The sequence below is a fragment of the Mirounga angustirostris genome, unplaced genomic scaffold (genome assembly GCF_029215605.1).
Source record: "Mirounga angustirostris isolate CCGP_5_RB_7025 unplaced genomic scaffold, mMirAng1.0.hap1 SCAF_7, whole genome shotgun sequence".
Taxonomy (NCBI): domain Eukaryota; kingdom Metazoa; phylum Chordata; class Mammalia; order Carnivora; family Phocidae; genus Mirounga; species Mirounga angustirostris.
The window spans coordinates 57416568-57432262 of NW_026991715.1; the positions used below are offsets into that span (position 1 = coordinate 57416568).

At 35.6% G+C, this 15695-nt stretch overlaps 1 protein-coding gene across 1 annotated transcript in view; it reads left to right on the plus strand.

Annotated features, from left to right (window-relative positions):
- The window catches only part of POLK (DNA polymerase kappa), a 74713-nt gene that overhangs the window by 48912 nt on the left and 10106 nt on the right, over nt 1-15695 (plus strand). Inside the window, exons 7-11 of the mRNA XM_064596248.1 lie at nt 2117-2356; nt 3538-3662; nt 5275-5441; nt 8532-8564; nt 14589-14685. Coding sequence (XP_064452318.1) covers nt 2117-2356; nt 3538-3662; nt 5275-5441; nt 8532-8564; nt 14589-14685 — 662 coding nt within the window. The remainder of the gene's footprint in view (nt 1-2116; nt 2357-3537; nt 3663-5274; nt 5442-8531; nt 8565-14588; nt 14686-15695) is intronic.

Here is a 15695-nt window from a genome sequence, read left to right on the forward strand (position 1 = left end):
ATGCTCCGCATTTTATTGTTTCTTTAAAGATTTTATTTATTTATTTGACAGAGAGAGACACAGTGAGAGAGGGAACACAAGCAGGGGGAGTGGGAGAGGGAGAAGCAGGCTTCCCACCAAGCAGGGAGCCCGATGTGGGGCTCGATCCCAGGACCCTGGGATCACGACCTGAGCCGAAGGCAGACGCTTAATGACTGAGCCACCCAGGAGCCCTGATGCTCTGCATTTTAAAACCAGAATATGGAAAATGAAAGTAACTGAAGGACCTAAATAATAGCTAATATTAAGTTTGAAAATAAGGCTTATTTTGTATATGGCCTGGGAATTCAGATTTGGAAAACATTTGTCTGTAACTGAATTCATATTATGTGCTTTATAATTTGAAACTAATCTGGTGTTTGTCATATTATTTATATTATCTTTAGAAAACCCTCCTTAAAAGGCCTAGTTCATTTTTAAAATAATATGCATTTATATGTGTCTTGAAACTAGAAACTTAATTTTTGGCTCTGCATTTACCTCAATTTGGAAAACATTTATATGTAATAAAATTATGAAATGAGATCAGAAAGCTCTGTTGTTAATCTTAGTTTTTATAAATACATTAAATTGTATTTCTCTTCCATTAAGCCCAGAAAGTAATCGTTAATGGATTTGTTCATGAGGACATTTTTAATATTGGTACAGATTTAAATATATTTTACAGTCCATTTGTGAAAAATGGCAAATAAAATGAAGTAAAAACCAGATTACTATTTTTACTTTACTTTTCAATAGTAATATTAGGTTGTAGCCTACAGATAATATTATAGTTAATCTGATTAGACTTTAAGAATTTGTATATTTAGGGGCGCCTGGGTGGCTCAGGTGGTTGAGTGTCTGCCTTCGGCTCAGGTTCTGATCCCAGGGTCTTGGGATCGAGCCCCACATTGGGCTCCTGGCTCAGCAGGGAGCCTGCTTCTCCCTCTCCCTCTGCCTCTCCCCCTGCCCATGCTCTCTGTCTCTCTGTATCTCTGTGTCTCAAATGAATAAATAAAATCTTTAAAAAAAAAGAATTTGTATATTTAAAGAAGTGTAACTTCCAGAAGTAATTACTATTTATTTCAAAAGTGCCCTCAGTAAAAGTGATACTTTATACATAAGCAAGTCAAAATCAAAAAAGCATTTTTTCTTAAAGATTTTTTATTTATTTGACAGAGAGAGACACAGAGAGAGAGGGAACACAAGCAGGGGGAGTGGGAGAGAGAGAAGCAGGCTTCCTGCCGAGCAGGGAGCCCGATGCGGGACTCGATCCCAGGACCCTGGGATCATGACCTGAGCCGAAGGCAGACGCTTAACAACTGAGCCCCTAGGTGCCCCTAAAAAAGCATTTTTAAAAGAAGAAAAGTGAGAGTATTTTAATATCTGAGAAGTCTCTTCCATGAATGAAGAAAATTTAAGGTTTTTTCCCTCTAAAAACAAAATTTATTTCTCAGGCATAATTATTCCTGATTGCTTAATGCCTTTTTCTCATTCCTAAATTCTAATTTAATGAGTAAAAGAAAAAAAAAGCTTTCTTTCTTTTTTTTTTAAAGAAAAAAGTAATGTGACTCTGGGCCCAATTCTAGGTTTCAATTAATTTAGGTAAGATAACACAAATTCATGATTTTTACATAAGATGTTTCCTCTTCAAATGTATACTACAGAAGTAGATAATATTCTTTTTAAGAAAAACTTAGAATCAGTATTTTCTTTGGTAAACAAAGAAATATAAATAACATTTCTGATCTTGGCTCTTAGAAACAAAACTAAACTAGATTTGTTTTGTCTTTAGAAGGAATGTAGGAAAACCTCATTTATTATTTTTTTTTAAGATTTTTTTTTTTTAAGATTTTATTTATTTATTTGACAGAGACAGCGAGAGCAGGAACACAAGCAGGGGGAGTGGGAGAGGGAGAAGCAGGCTTCCCGCGGAGCAGGGAGCCCAATGCAGGGCTCGATCCCAGGACCCTGGGATCATGACCTGAGCCGAAGGCAGACGCTTAACGACTGAGCCACCCAGGCGCCCTGGAAAACCTCATTTATGAAGTATGTACTTCTTAAAATGAAGATGATTACTGTTCTGTTTATAATTTAGAGAAACCAGGAAAAGAAGCTAATAAACTGAATGAGCATGAGCGATCCGTCTCTCCACTACTTTTTGATGATAGTCCTCCTGATTTGCAGCCACAAGGAAACCCTTTACAAGTGAACTCTGAAGAACAGAATAATCCTCAAATACTCCAAAATTCAATTGTTTTTGGAACATCAGCTGAGGAAGCAGTAAAGGAAATTCGTTTCAGAATCGAGCAAAAAACAACACTGACAGCCAGTGCAGGTACTTAAAAGTGATTTGGTGGCTACCATAGTTAAAATTTTCAGACTGGCTCATTCAAGTGCAATATTAGTATTTTCTCATTATGAAGCATATAGTAATGGTTTACTTATCCTTTTTGATTCAACTTCTAATGACTTTATGTATTCAGAATACTGTGAACCTACAGGTAAATTGGAATTAAGCAGAAAAGCCTATGAGCCCAAAGAAAAAAACTATCATAAATCTCACGTGGCTATCCTTTTTAAAGCATACAATATATTTTAATTGGCTTAGTACATCATACTTTATTAGTTTTCCCTTTGAAAGCTTCAGCCCTGTCCAGGATTACTGTGCAGGAGAGACCCCAGGTGACCACAAAGTAGAAGATAGAAGAAGCCCTAACGAGCAACATAGCAATCTGGGGCCAGCTGGTGAAAGGAAAAGGAGTTTTACAAATGTCAGTAACCCATGAGGGTACCACTGTGTCTTAGCATAGAAACTGATTTTCATCATGAGGACCCTAAATTATCATTATGATTAGGTTAATCTTTTTTTTTTCTGTACCAAAGTGTGAGAATAAGTAACAAATTTTAGTAGGATGTGAATAAAAATTGAATTGAATCATTTAATGATTATATTTGAATATACCTATTTCAAGTTATCTTAATCATCGAATCTCCTAGAAATTTTAAAACACCTTTCTGAAAAGTACTAATTTGCTTTGTGAATAACATAAAAAGAGTGCATATATTTTATTATCATTGTTTTAAATATAATGCAACCCAGAATCTTTGGTTTTTTTTTCTTTATGTGGATAATCTATACAAAAGACCTTTTCAAAGAGTGAACATCCATCCTAAATTATATTCTGGATCTTTTCTATAAGTCAACCCTGTACTGCAACTAAAGATAGTCTGTAAACTAATAATATCACTTAAATAAACTCAGAAATTACTCTTAGACTTTAAAATACCATGGAGATTTAAATACTCCTCACTTCTGCTGCCACAGTAAGTAATACAGTTCCTTTTCCTAAAATTGCATTGAGCCCTGGGGAGATAGGTAGTTATCAGATGTTATTTTTAAAGTACCATTCCACATCATTTCAGACTTTTTGCATTCACCATTTCTGTATTGTCATCTCATATTTTAAAATGATACATGTCAACTTCTTTGAGTCATCAGAGTGTTCTTCTTTTAAGGCATTGCCCCAAATACAATGTTAGCAAAAGTATGCAGTGATAAGAATAAACCAAATGGACAATACCAAATTCTCCCTAGCAGACAAGCTGTGATGGACTTCATCAAGGACTTACCCATTAGAAAGGTAAGATTTTGTATAAAATTTCTAGAAATTTTATTTATATAAAATATAATGTTATTTATATTTAAATATAAACTACATTTATAAACACACACACATACATATATATATATATATATATATATATATATATATATATTCTGAAGAGATACCACTTAGGATGGTAGTAATCATTCTTTGCTGAAAAGTTTTAGAACAGTAGGTAACAAGCAAAAAGTATAATGGATGATTGAATTTGGATTTGAAGAAGTCATTCTATGAAACCCTAAAATTGACATTTAGGAAATGTGTTTGCCAAAAAGTTTTAAGAAAGTAATAGATGAAAGACTTTTAAGTGTACCTCTGCCAAGAAGAACAGAAATAAGAAGAATACTTGTAAGAGTCCTTTCAGCTGAAACTTAATATACTATCTTGGTTCTAAAGTCTAAATTGCCGTCAGATTAATAGGTATGATACTTCAAAGAGATTTAGAAATTTAATTGTTTTTGACCAAAAAAAAAAAATCCCAAAATACATTTCTATCTTTAAAATGGTAAAACGATCCCTTAGGCATTATAGAAAGGGTGTGTTTCATTATTTTTTACAGCTTGTAGATTTTTCTGCATATATGCTTTTTTTTAAACAATAATTACACTACACTCTATTTGATGCTCTGAGGCTTGATTTTCTCACATCACATACATGAGTGAATTTAAATAAACATTTTTCAATGTCCAGAAGAAAGGCTATATCAGAGAATATAATGTATGATCACTGTATAGAATATGTAAGATGTAGCTATAAAGCAGTGTTTTCCATTGTGTTTTTCAAGATATGAATAGCTATTCCATTAAAAAAGTTTCTGGGGTCAGAGAATTTTGGAACGTATCAGCCTTAGTGGGTAACAACAGATAATATTATATTAAAGATTCATAAGTTTTGCAGTAAAAAGTTTATTTTAGATTTGCTTGTTCTGGGGCGCCTGGGTGGCTCAGTCGTTAAGCGTCTGCCTTCGGCTCAGGTCATGATCCCAGGGTCCTGGGATCGAGCCCCACATCGGGCTCGCTCGGCGGGAAGCCTGCTTCTCTCTCTCCCACTCCCCCTGCTTGTGTTCCTTCTCTCGCTGTGTCTCTCTCTGTCAAATAAATAAATAAAATCTTTAAAAAAAAAATAGATTTGCTTATTCCACCATTTTCCAAGTTTCTATGACTATAGAACTCTTTTTTTAATGCCTTTTTAAAAAAGATTTTATTTATTTATTTGAGAGAGAGAGAGAGCACGAGTTGGGGAGAGGGGCAAAGGGAGAGGGAGAAGCAGGCTCCCTGCTGGCTGGGAGCCGATGCGGGACTTGATCCCAGGACCTTGAGATCACGACCTTAGCTGAAGGCAGACTTTTAACCGACCAAGCCACCTAGTCGCCTCTTTAATGCTTTTTAAAGTTTCGTGAAATTTAAAATTTCCATGCAACACTAGTTTAGGAGATGTGCCTAGAAATAAAGTAGTTTTCTTGTATGACTTGTGAAGATGGTCACATTATTTATACCTTTTATTGGTTATAAAAGGTATAATGAGATTAAATATCTGTTCTTGCCTTAATGTAAAACTGTACTGATGATAAATATTGACTCTTTTCTAGGTTTCTGGAATAGGAAAAGTTACAGAGAAAATGTTAAAGGCACTTGGAATTATTACTTGTACAGAACTCTACCAACAGAGGGCATTGCTTTCTCTTCTTTTCTCTGAAACATCTTGGCATCATTTCCTTCATATTTCCCTGGGTCTAGGTTCAACACACCTGGCAAGGTATCTATATGTATAGTCATTCTGTTTTTTCCTTATCATTTGCTGAAATAACAATTTTAACCATTGACATGGAGGCTATAGGATAACATGGAGGCTACATGTTTTTTTCTTTGTTTTTAAAGATTTATTTATTTATTCCAGAGAGAGAGAGAGCAGGAGGGGCAGAGGGAGAGGGAGAGAGAGAATCTCAAGTAGACTCCGCAGAGCACAGAACCTAACACAGGGCTTGCTCCCAGGACCCCGAGATCACGACCTGAGCTGAAACCAAGAGTCAGATGCTCAACTGACTGTGCCACTCAAGCGCCCCTATAGGATAACATGTTTTAAAATTTTTTTAGGCTTGTTCATTCTGGAATATATTTTTTGAATTAGAGTCAAAAGATTGCAGGTGGGAGGAAAGGAAAAGAGGAACAAAGAATCACTCCTTGGCTGTTGGCTACAGCAATTGGTTAGATAGACAAGAAGAATGATGAGTACTTTCTTTTTTGTACCTACTTTGTTTTTTGTTCAGAACACAAGACTAATGGTGGTCTGATTGTCAAGGAAGGAAAGGTGGCTCCTATTCCAGAATTTACCCCATAAGTGAGGAGATTTAATGATTATTTGAAAGCCTTCATGAACTAACAACTGTATTTCTTTTCTTTTTCCAGACGTGTAAATGATTGGCTGATTCATTTAGTACTGAGTACTTACTTCGTTAGTTATTGTTTTAGGCACTGGGAAGAACAGTAGAAAATGAGACAAAATCTTGCCTTTATGGAGTTTACAGAATAGTGTGGCAAGTAGGAAGTAACCAAATAAACAAATGAAGAAAGTAAGGCAGAGGAAGGGACTAGAAAATGACTTGGGGAGTAAGAGTGGGGGTTGGCAGCCATGATCCAGAGGCAGGGACCTGAAGGGGCCAGCCATGCAAAGATGTAGGAGAAGAGGAAACGGCTGAAAGAGAGGTCCTGTGATTCTTCCCTGCCACTCTTTCATCTCAGTCTTAAAAAGAAATATCCTAGAGCTAGAAGGGTACACTGTTGAGAGTGGGTGAAAAGAAGGGAATTTTTTAAAAGAATGGGAATTAACATGGGGCACTACTTTTATAATTTTGTCATCATCCTGTCAGCCTGCCCCCCAAATAATTCCTTTATATACCTAAGCTAAAAGAAAGCAAGATTACTGAGGAGGCATATGAAATAAGTTTGATAAAATAATTAAATCTGCTAAATCTTACAGAGATTGCAGGTACTGTTTTTCTCATCTGTCCACGCTCCTCATTCTTTTTTTTTTGTTTTTTGTTTTTAAAGATTTTATTTATTAGAGAGAGAGAGAGCGTGCACACGAAAGAGCACAAGCAGGGGGAGTGGCAGAGGGAGAGGGAGAAGCAGGCTTCCCGCTGAGCAGAAAGTTCCATGTGGGACTCTATCCCAGGACCCCAGGATCATGACCTGAGCTGAAGGCAGACGCTTAACCAACTGAGCTACCCAGGCGTCCCCATGTTCCTCATTCTTTAGCCCATAGTTAGCTGACTTTGATCTTGAGTGGATATAATGAAAAGATCAGAGAAGGAAATCACACTACTATAAATAATCTAGTATTTGGAGGTAATGGGAAATAAAACTTTTTTCTTTAACCCAAGAATTACCCTCTTTTTTATTTCCATAGTGCTTGAAAACAATATAGTTCTTGATATAACATAGCATGTATTAATCTGGTATTTAAAGATGCAGGTAATGCTTTGAAGTGAAATTCATAGGTAATTTATAATAATGTAAAATAGCAAACCTCCTTTCCCTTCTATGTACATTCTCTATTCTCCTATTCTGCTTTATTTTTTAATCCTTAATACTTCTTACCTTCTGACATACTCCAGATTTACTTCTATATTTGTTTGTCTCCCTCCAGTAAGATGTAAGTTTCTTAAGGATAAGAACTTGGTCTGTTTTGGTCATAACTGTATACCCAGTGCCTAGAATAGTACTTCATTCCTAATAAGTTCACTGAATATGTGGAAAATGAATAATCTACATTTCATTTCAGCTTTTTAGTTTCAACTACATTTATCAGAACAGCTAGAATTCAACCAAACTAGATGGTTCAGATTCCAAATCACCATCCTATTGCTGTGTCCAAATTCTAACTGAAGTTCTATAGAGTGGTATAAGTGATTAATAAATAGCTATAGGAGAGCACAGTTATATACTAGGCCCAAAACTAGGTAATTGATATTTAATCATATCATATAACTGTAAGCCATTACGCTACTAACTCTTACTGGTTTTTATAAGTCATGGTTTTTATATTCACACTTTTAGTAGAAGCAGTTTATAATATCAACCTATTTTCAAATTTGTTCTCTTTGATAGATATAGACTTGATCCATTATACATATAATCATATTAGCATCTATCTGTATTTTTTGTTGGTAGTTTTATTTTGAGATTTTATTTTATTTATTTATTTATTTATTTATTTATTTATTTATTTATTTATTTTTAAAAAAGATTTTATTTATTTATTTGAGACAGAATGAGAGAGAGAGAGAGCACATGAGAGGGGGGAGGGTCAGAGGGAGAAGCAGGCTCCCCGCAGAGCAGGGAGCCCAACGCGGGACTCGATCCCAGGACCCTGGGATCATGACCTGAACTGAAGGCAGTCTCTTAACCAACTGAGCCACCCAGGCGCCCTATTTTGAGATTTTAAAAACTCACTGTTCTTGGGGCACCTGGGTGGCTCTGTCGTTGGGTGTCTGCCTTCAGCTTGGATCATGATCCCGGGGTCCTGGGATCGAGCCCTGCATGGGACTCCCTGCTCCACGGGAAGACTGCTTCTCCCTCTCCCACTAACCAACCCCCCCCCGCCCCCCTCCCCGGCTTGTGTTCCCTCTCTTGCTGTGTCTCTCTCTGTCAAATAAATAAATAAAATCTTAAAAAAAAAAAACACACAAACCCTCACTGTTCTTCATGGTGTATAAATTTTAACCAAAAACATTAAAGAGATCTTTAAATGGTAATTGATATGTTAAATCCTTTTGGTTGACTAAAAAGAACTGAGTCTCCTTTGAAAAAGCAAAAGAAAACTTTTGTTTCTTTTTTTCATTTCAAGGGATGGAGAAAGGAAAAGCATGAGTGTTGAGAGGTAATGTTGTTATTTTTAATTGTTCATAATTCATGTTATTTTTAACTTTTAATCTTTAGTAAAATATCACTGAAATAGAAAAATCTGTGTGCAAACCAAATGACATTTTTCAGTAGTTGACATTACTAAAGTAAATATTCCAGTACAAGGCTTTATTACCTTTGCTTGCTATGCTCTCCGTGGGAAAAAATTTAACTACAGTTTTTTTTTTTTTTAAAGATTTATTTATTCATTTGAGAGAGCGAGAATGAGAGAGAGTACATGAGAGGGGGGAGGGTCAGAGGGAGAAGCAGGCTCCTCACCGAGCAGGGAGCCCAACGCGGGACTTGATCCCGGGACTCCAGGATCATGACCTGAGCCAAAGGCAGTTGCTTAACCAACTGAGCCACCCAGGCGCCCTACAGTTATTTTTTTTAATGTTGGTTTCCTCCTATTCAATGAAAACCTGTCATCTTATGGATTCTAAATCTTAATTTCTAGCTTTGTTTATAAGAAAAATACTGAGTAGTTATTTGGGAAATTTAAGAAGGGACCATGGAAATTCTTCCTGAAACTCTTCAAATGTTGGTGAAAAGGGTCAAATAGTAAGATATTGATGAAAGAGAGCTTACAGGGGGCATAGTCCAGTGGTTTACAATCTTGTTTGGAAAACAAATGAAATCTTGATGAGACTTATTGTTTTCAGAAATATGTCATTGTTTGAAAAGTCCCTGAATTATCTCCTCCAAACACTAAAGTTCCACTGAGATGTTTAAGAACCACCGATCTAGTACAAGGTTGTGTTCCTTTTTCACATATATGTTCTTTCAAGTGTATTTATTTATTTTTTTAGTAACCTCTACACCCAGTGTGGGGCTCGAACTCATGACCCTGAGATCAAGAGTCCATGCTCTTCCAACTGAGCCAGCCAGAAACCTCTCACATATGTTATTTTTTATCAGAAAGGCTGAGTGACTTTTACAAGACAACATACTCAGTAAATGACTTTGATAAACATTGCTGTTTTAGGCTGTGATTTACATAAAAACACTCAAAGGAAAAGAGGGGGAAAAAGATTCTAAAAGTGAGATGGTACTGTCCTATTTAATATTTTATATATATATATATATATACACCTATACATACAGTGGAATATTACTCAGCCATCAAAAAATGAAATCTTGACATTTGCAATGATGTGGATGGATCTAGACAGTATTGTGCTAAGTGAAATAAGTCAGGCAGAAAAAGACAAATACCATATGATTTCACTCATGTGGAATTTAAGAAACAGAAACAAGCATAGGGAAAAAAAGAGAGGTGCAAACCAAGAAACAGACTCTTAACTCTAGAGAACAAACTAATGGTTACCAGAGGGGAGGTGGGTGAGGGGATGGGTAAATAGGTAATGGGGATTAAGGAGGACACTTGTGATGAGCATCAGGTGTTGTATGGAAGTGATGGACCACTATATTGTACACCTGAAACTAACATTACACTGTATGTTAATTGGAATTTATATAAAAACTTAAAAAAAAAAACAACAGAAAGGAAACTATACTGGGGGTTGGTGGGGAGAAAGGGCCAGCAGACCTATAGATCTAATTAGTTAACAAAGAAGGAAGTACAAATGCCTCTTGAAACATTGAAAATATTCCCAGTCTTTTTTATAATTTAAGAAGTACAGATTGAAGGTTCTCAAGATAGCCTTTTTCACTAATGGGTTGGCAAAGATACTCTATTGGCCAGACTATGGGAGTGAAATACCTATAAACTCTGGAGGGAGTATAGTAGTTTTTTATTGGTCCTATAACATATTACTACAGATTTAGTGGCTTAAAACAAACAAATTTATTCTCTTACAGTTCTGAATCAGGAGTCCTAAAATTAAGGTGTTGCAAGGTTGCAAGCCTTCTGAAGTCTCCAGGAGCGGATCCATTTTCTTACCAAAAACTTTTAGGGGCTGCTTATGTTCTTTGACTGATGGCCCCATCCTCCATTTCAAACCTAGCATTTTGTCTTTCTGTGATTCTCACCCTCCTGTCTTCTCATAAGGACCCTTGGGATTACATTGGACCCACCTGGACAATTCAGGATAATCTCTCCATCTTAATTTAATCATATCTGCAAAGTCACTTTTATCCTGTAATGTACTGGGTTCCGAGATACTAGGATTTGGACATCTTTGGGGTCCATTATTTTACCTACCACAGGGAGCAAGCATTTTGGCAATGTCTGTTAAACTCACAGATACACATGCACTTTGATCCCACAGCTTTTTTTTCTAGGAATTCATTCTACACATGTAATCATATGTCATGTTATAAGTATATCAGGTTATTTGTTATATTTTTTTATGATAACAAAAGATAGAGAGTAACTTAAATTTCCAAAAATAGAGCATTGGTTAAATGATCTTACATCTTTAAATTAGAATATTAGGCTGCTGTATAAAAATGAGGGAATTATTTATTCATAAGGAACTCTCACCAGGATGAATTGAAAAAAGAAGATGCTAAACAATGTGTCTAATATTCTGTTTATGTAAAAAATGCAGGGGAAATGTTTGCTTGTTTGCTTATACAAAGAATATTCTGGAGAAATTTAAATAAATAGGAAGCTGGAAACATTGGTTGGAGGAGAACTGGGTAGCTGGGGTTAGAGTTATAAGGGGAACTCTTCACTGAATAGTCATCTGCTCAGGGTTTGATCTCTCTTTAGCATCTTCCTCTTTTATGTTAATATGACCTCTTGCATTCTTTCAATACTCTTGTGCAGATGAATTCAAATTTCTACATTTAATCTTACCAGCCCTCCATTTCCAGTTGTCTATTAGGCAACTCTATGTAGGTGCCAGGAACCATCCCCTTACATCTACTTGAAGATACTCCTATTCCAAAAAATATATGTACGGTAATTAGAATAATGTTCTCCTATATACTTTCTTAAGATAACCCTCTGTAGCAGTCTATATACACATATACCATAATGTATTGTAAGTTCTGAGGGCATTATCATTATCTGTTGGTGACTTTAATCAACTTTAAAAAAAGATTCCAGTGTACTTAACGTACAGTGTTATATTAGTTTCAGGTATACAATAGAGTGATTCAGCAGTTCCATATATTACTCAGTGCTCTTCAAGATAAGTGTACTCTTAATCCCCATCACCTATTCACCTGTTTCCCCTACCCACCTCCCCTCTGGTAACCATCTGTTTGTTCTCTGTAGTTAAGAGTCTATTTTTTTTGTTGTCTCTTTTTTTTTTTTCCTTTGTTTGTTTTGTTTCTTAAATTCCACATATGAGTGAAATCATGTGGCATTTGGCTTTCTCTGACTGACTTATTTTGCTTAGCATATACTCTCGAGATCCCTCCATGTCTTTGCAAATGGCAAGATTTCATTCTTTTTTTATGGCTGAATAATATATATATATATATATACACCACATCTTCTTTATCCAATCATCAATCGATGCACTTGGGCTGCTTCCATAATTTGACTATTGCAAATAATGCTGCAATAAACATAAGGGTGCATATATCCCTTCAAATTAGTGTTTTCAAATTCTTTGGGTAAATACCCAGTAGTGTGATTACTGGATCGTAGGATAGTTCTATTTTTAATTTTTTGAGGAACCTCCATACTGTTTTCCGGAGTGGCTGCCCCAGTTTGCATTCCCACCAACACTGTAAGAGGGGTCCTTTTTCTCCACATCCTTGCCAACACTTGTTTCTTGAGTCTTTGATTTTAGCCATTCTGACAGGTATGAGGTGATATCTCATAGATATCTCATTATTTGCATTTCCCTGATGAGTGATGTTGAGCATCTTTTCATGTGTCTGTTGGCCATCTGTAAGTCTTTTTTGGAGAAATGTCTGTCCATGTCTTCTGCCTATTTTTTAATTGGATTATTTGTTTTTTGGGTGTTGAGTTGTCTCATTCTTTATATATTTTGGACACTTGCCCTTTATCAGACATGTCATTTGCAAATATCTTCTCCTATTCCATAGGGTGTCTTTTGGTTTTGTTGGTTGTTTCCTTTGCTGTGCAGAGGCTTTTTATTTTGATGTAGTCCCAATAGTTTATTTTTGCTTTTGTTTCCCTTGCCTTGGGAGACATATCTAGAAAGATGTTGTGAGTGATGTCAGAGAAATTACTGCCTGTGATCTCTTCCAGGATTTTTATGTTTTCAGGTCTCACATTAGGTCCTTAATCCATTTTTTTTTAAAAAGATTTTATTTATTTATTCATGAGAGACAGAGAGAGAGAGGCAGAGGGAGAAGCAGGCTCCCACGGAGCAGAGAGCCCGATGCGGGACTCGATCCCAGGACCCTGGGATCATGACCTGAGCCGAAGGCAGACGCTTAACCATCTGAGCCACCCAGGCGCCCGGTCCTTAATCCATTTTGATTTTATTTTTGTGTATGGTGTAACAACATGGTTCAGTTTCATTCTTTTGCATGTAGCTGTCCAGTTTTCCCAGCACCGTTTGTTGAAGAGACTGTCTTTTCCCCATTGCATAATCTTGCCTCCTTTGTTGAAGATTAATTGGCCATATAATTGTGGGTTTATTTCTGGCCTTTCTATTCTGTTGCATTGATCTGTGTGTTTATTTTTGTGCCACTACCATACTGTTTTGATTACTATAGCTTTGTAATATAACTTGAAATCTGGAATTGTGATACCTCTAGCTTTGCTTTGCTTTTTGAAGATTGCTTTGGCTATTTGGAGCCTTTTGTGGTTCCATACAAATTTTAGGTTTGTTCTAGTTCTGTGAAAAATGCTCTTAGTTTTTTGTTTTGTTTTTTTTTTTGAGATTTTATTTAAATTCAAGTTAGCTAACATATAGTGTATTATTAGTTTCAGGGGTAGTATTTAATGATTCATCAGTTGCATATAACACCCAGTGCTCATTACATCAGTGTCCCTCTTAATGTCCATTACCCAATTACCCCCCCACCCCCCAACCCCTGGTAGCAAACCTCCGTTTGTTCCCTATAGTTAAGAGTGCTGTTGGTATTTTGATACAGATTGCATTTAATCTGTAGATTGCTTTGGGTAATGTAGACATTTTAACAATATTTGTTCTTCCAACCATGAGCATGGAATGTCTTTCCATTTGTGTCATCTTAATTTCTTTAATCAATGTTGTATAGTTTTGAGAGTACAGGTCTTTCACTTCTTTGGTTAAGTTTATTCCTAGGTATTTTATTGTTTTCGGTGCAATTGCAAATGGGATTGTTTTCTTAATTTCTCTTTCTGCTGTTTCATAATTAGTGTACGGAAATGCAATGGATTTCTGTATATTGATTTTGTATCCTGTAACCTTATTGAATTCATTTATCAGTTCTAGTAGTTTTTTGGGGAATCTTGGGTTTTCTATATATAGTATCATGTCAAATAGGGAAAGTTTTACTTCTTCCTTACCACTTTGGATGCCTTTAATTTCTTTTTTTTTTTTATTTTGCCTTTAATTTCTTTATGTTGTCTAATTGCCGTGGTGAGGACTTCCAGTACTATATTGAATAGAAGTGGTGAGAGTGGATGTCCTTGTCTTGTTTCTGACCTTAAAGGAAAGGCTCTCAGTTTTTCCCCATTGAGAATGATGTTAACTGTGGGTTTTTCATAATAAAGCCTTTATTATGTTGAGATATGTTTCCTCTAAACCTACTTTGTTAGGGGTTTTTATCATGAGTGGATGTTATACTTTGTGAAATGCTTTTTCTGCATCTATTGAAATGATCATATGGTTTTTATACTTTCTCTTATTGGTGTGATATATCAGACTTTAATCAACTTTTTAAAAAATATTGTAAATAAAGCAAATGTACCTTTGGTAATCAGTGTAACTACAAATGATCTTCCATTATTTAGGTAGATTTTAGATGTTTTTACTTAATTGTATCTTACTTCATCTGAAAATTTTATTTTGTACTGCAGAAAATATAACTTGATGCTAGGCTATTTAACATACTATATCACTCCTAAATTATCCTGAATTATAGTTTACTCTGTGCACCAAAATCATTTTTGTCTTTCTAGGACATTCAGTGAGATAAGTAAAGCAGAAGAACAATATAGCTTGTGCCAGGAACTTTGCAGTGAACTTGCTCAAGATCTGCAGAAAGAAGGACTAAAGGTACTTTATTTTGATGTGGTGTTCTTAGTTTAAAAAAAATTTTTTTTAAAGATTTTATTTATTCATTTGAGACAGAGAGATACAGAGAGAGAGAAAAAGAGCATGAGGGGGGAGAGGCAGAGGGAGAAGCAGACTCCCTGCTGAGCTGGGAGCCCGATGTGGGGCTCCATCCCAGGACCCAGAGATCATGACCTGAGGTGAAGGCAGACATTTAACCATCTGAACCACCCAGGCGCCCCTAGTTTAAAAAAATTTTAATAATAAAATGCTACCCTAAAGGAAGAGTTAGATTTTGTATTTGAGTACAAATTGAGAAACATTAGAAAGGATTATTCCCCATTCCCAATAGAGACAAATTCTGTTTTGACCTGTAATTCAGGCCTATGGTAAGATGATTAGATAAAGAAGCAACTTACAAGTGTGGGCTGGCTCCAGTATAATTCCAGAATTTATACTACTTCAGGAGTACATTTGAATAAGTTCAAAATCAGAGTTATATTGACATTTGAGAATAAGGCAAAGTTAAGGATTTCTCTAGAACTATATTTACTTATTATAAATATCTTTCCAACCATCCTTTAATGTTTTTCTCAGGTAGACAATGATTTTCTAGAATAAGCATTTTCTTTCAAGGCCCTTGTTCCAGGTTGTTTCACACATTGAGAACAAAACCCGGAAGGTTTTAAATTTCTATTTTATAATCTCCGCTCACAACAATCCATATTTAGTATTTTCCAAACTCTGAAACCAGAGGTGGAGTTATTATAGAGGATAATACAAAGGTATTCAAAGGTTATTACAAAAAAAACAAAAAACAGAAAACAACAAAGTTTATTACAAAAAATGGGATATCTATATATTTCTTTTTTTTTCTAGTGCCCTCCCCTATATATTTCTTATTATCCTTCTCTATGACACCTTGAGTATAAAGAGAGTTGATTTAAAATTTTTTAAATAAACCTGTGATTTTAGAATCATTTCATATATACAGAAAAGTAGTATAGGTAATA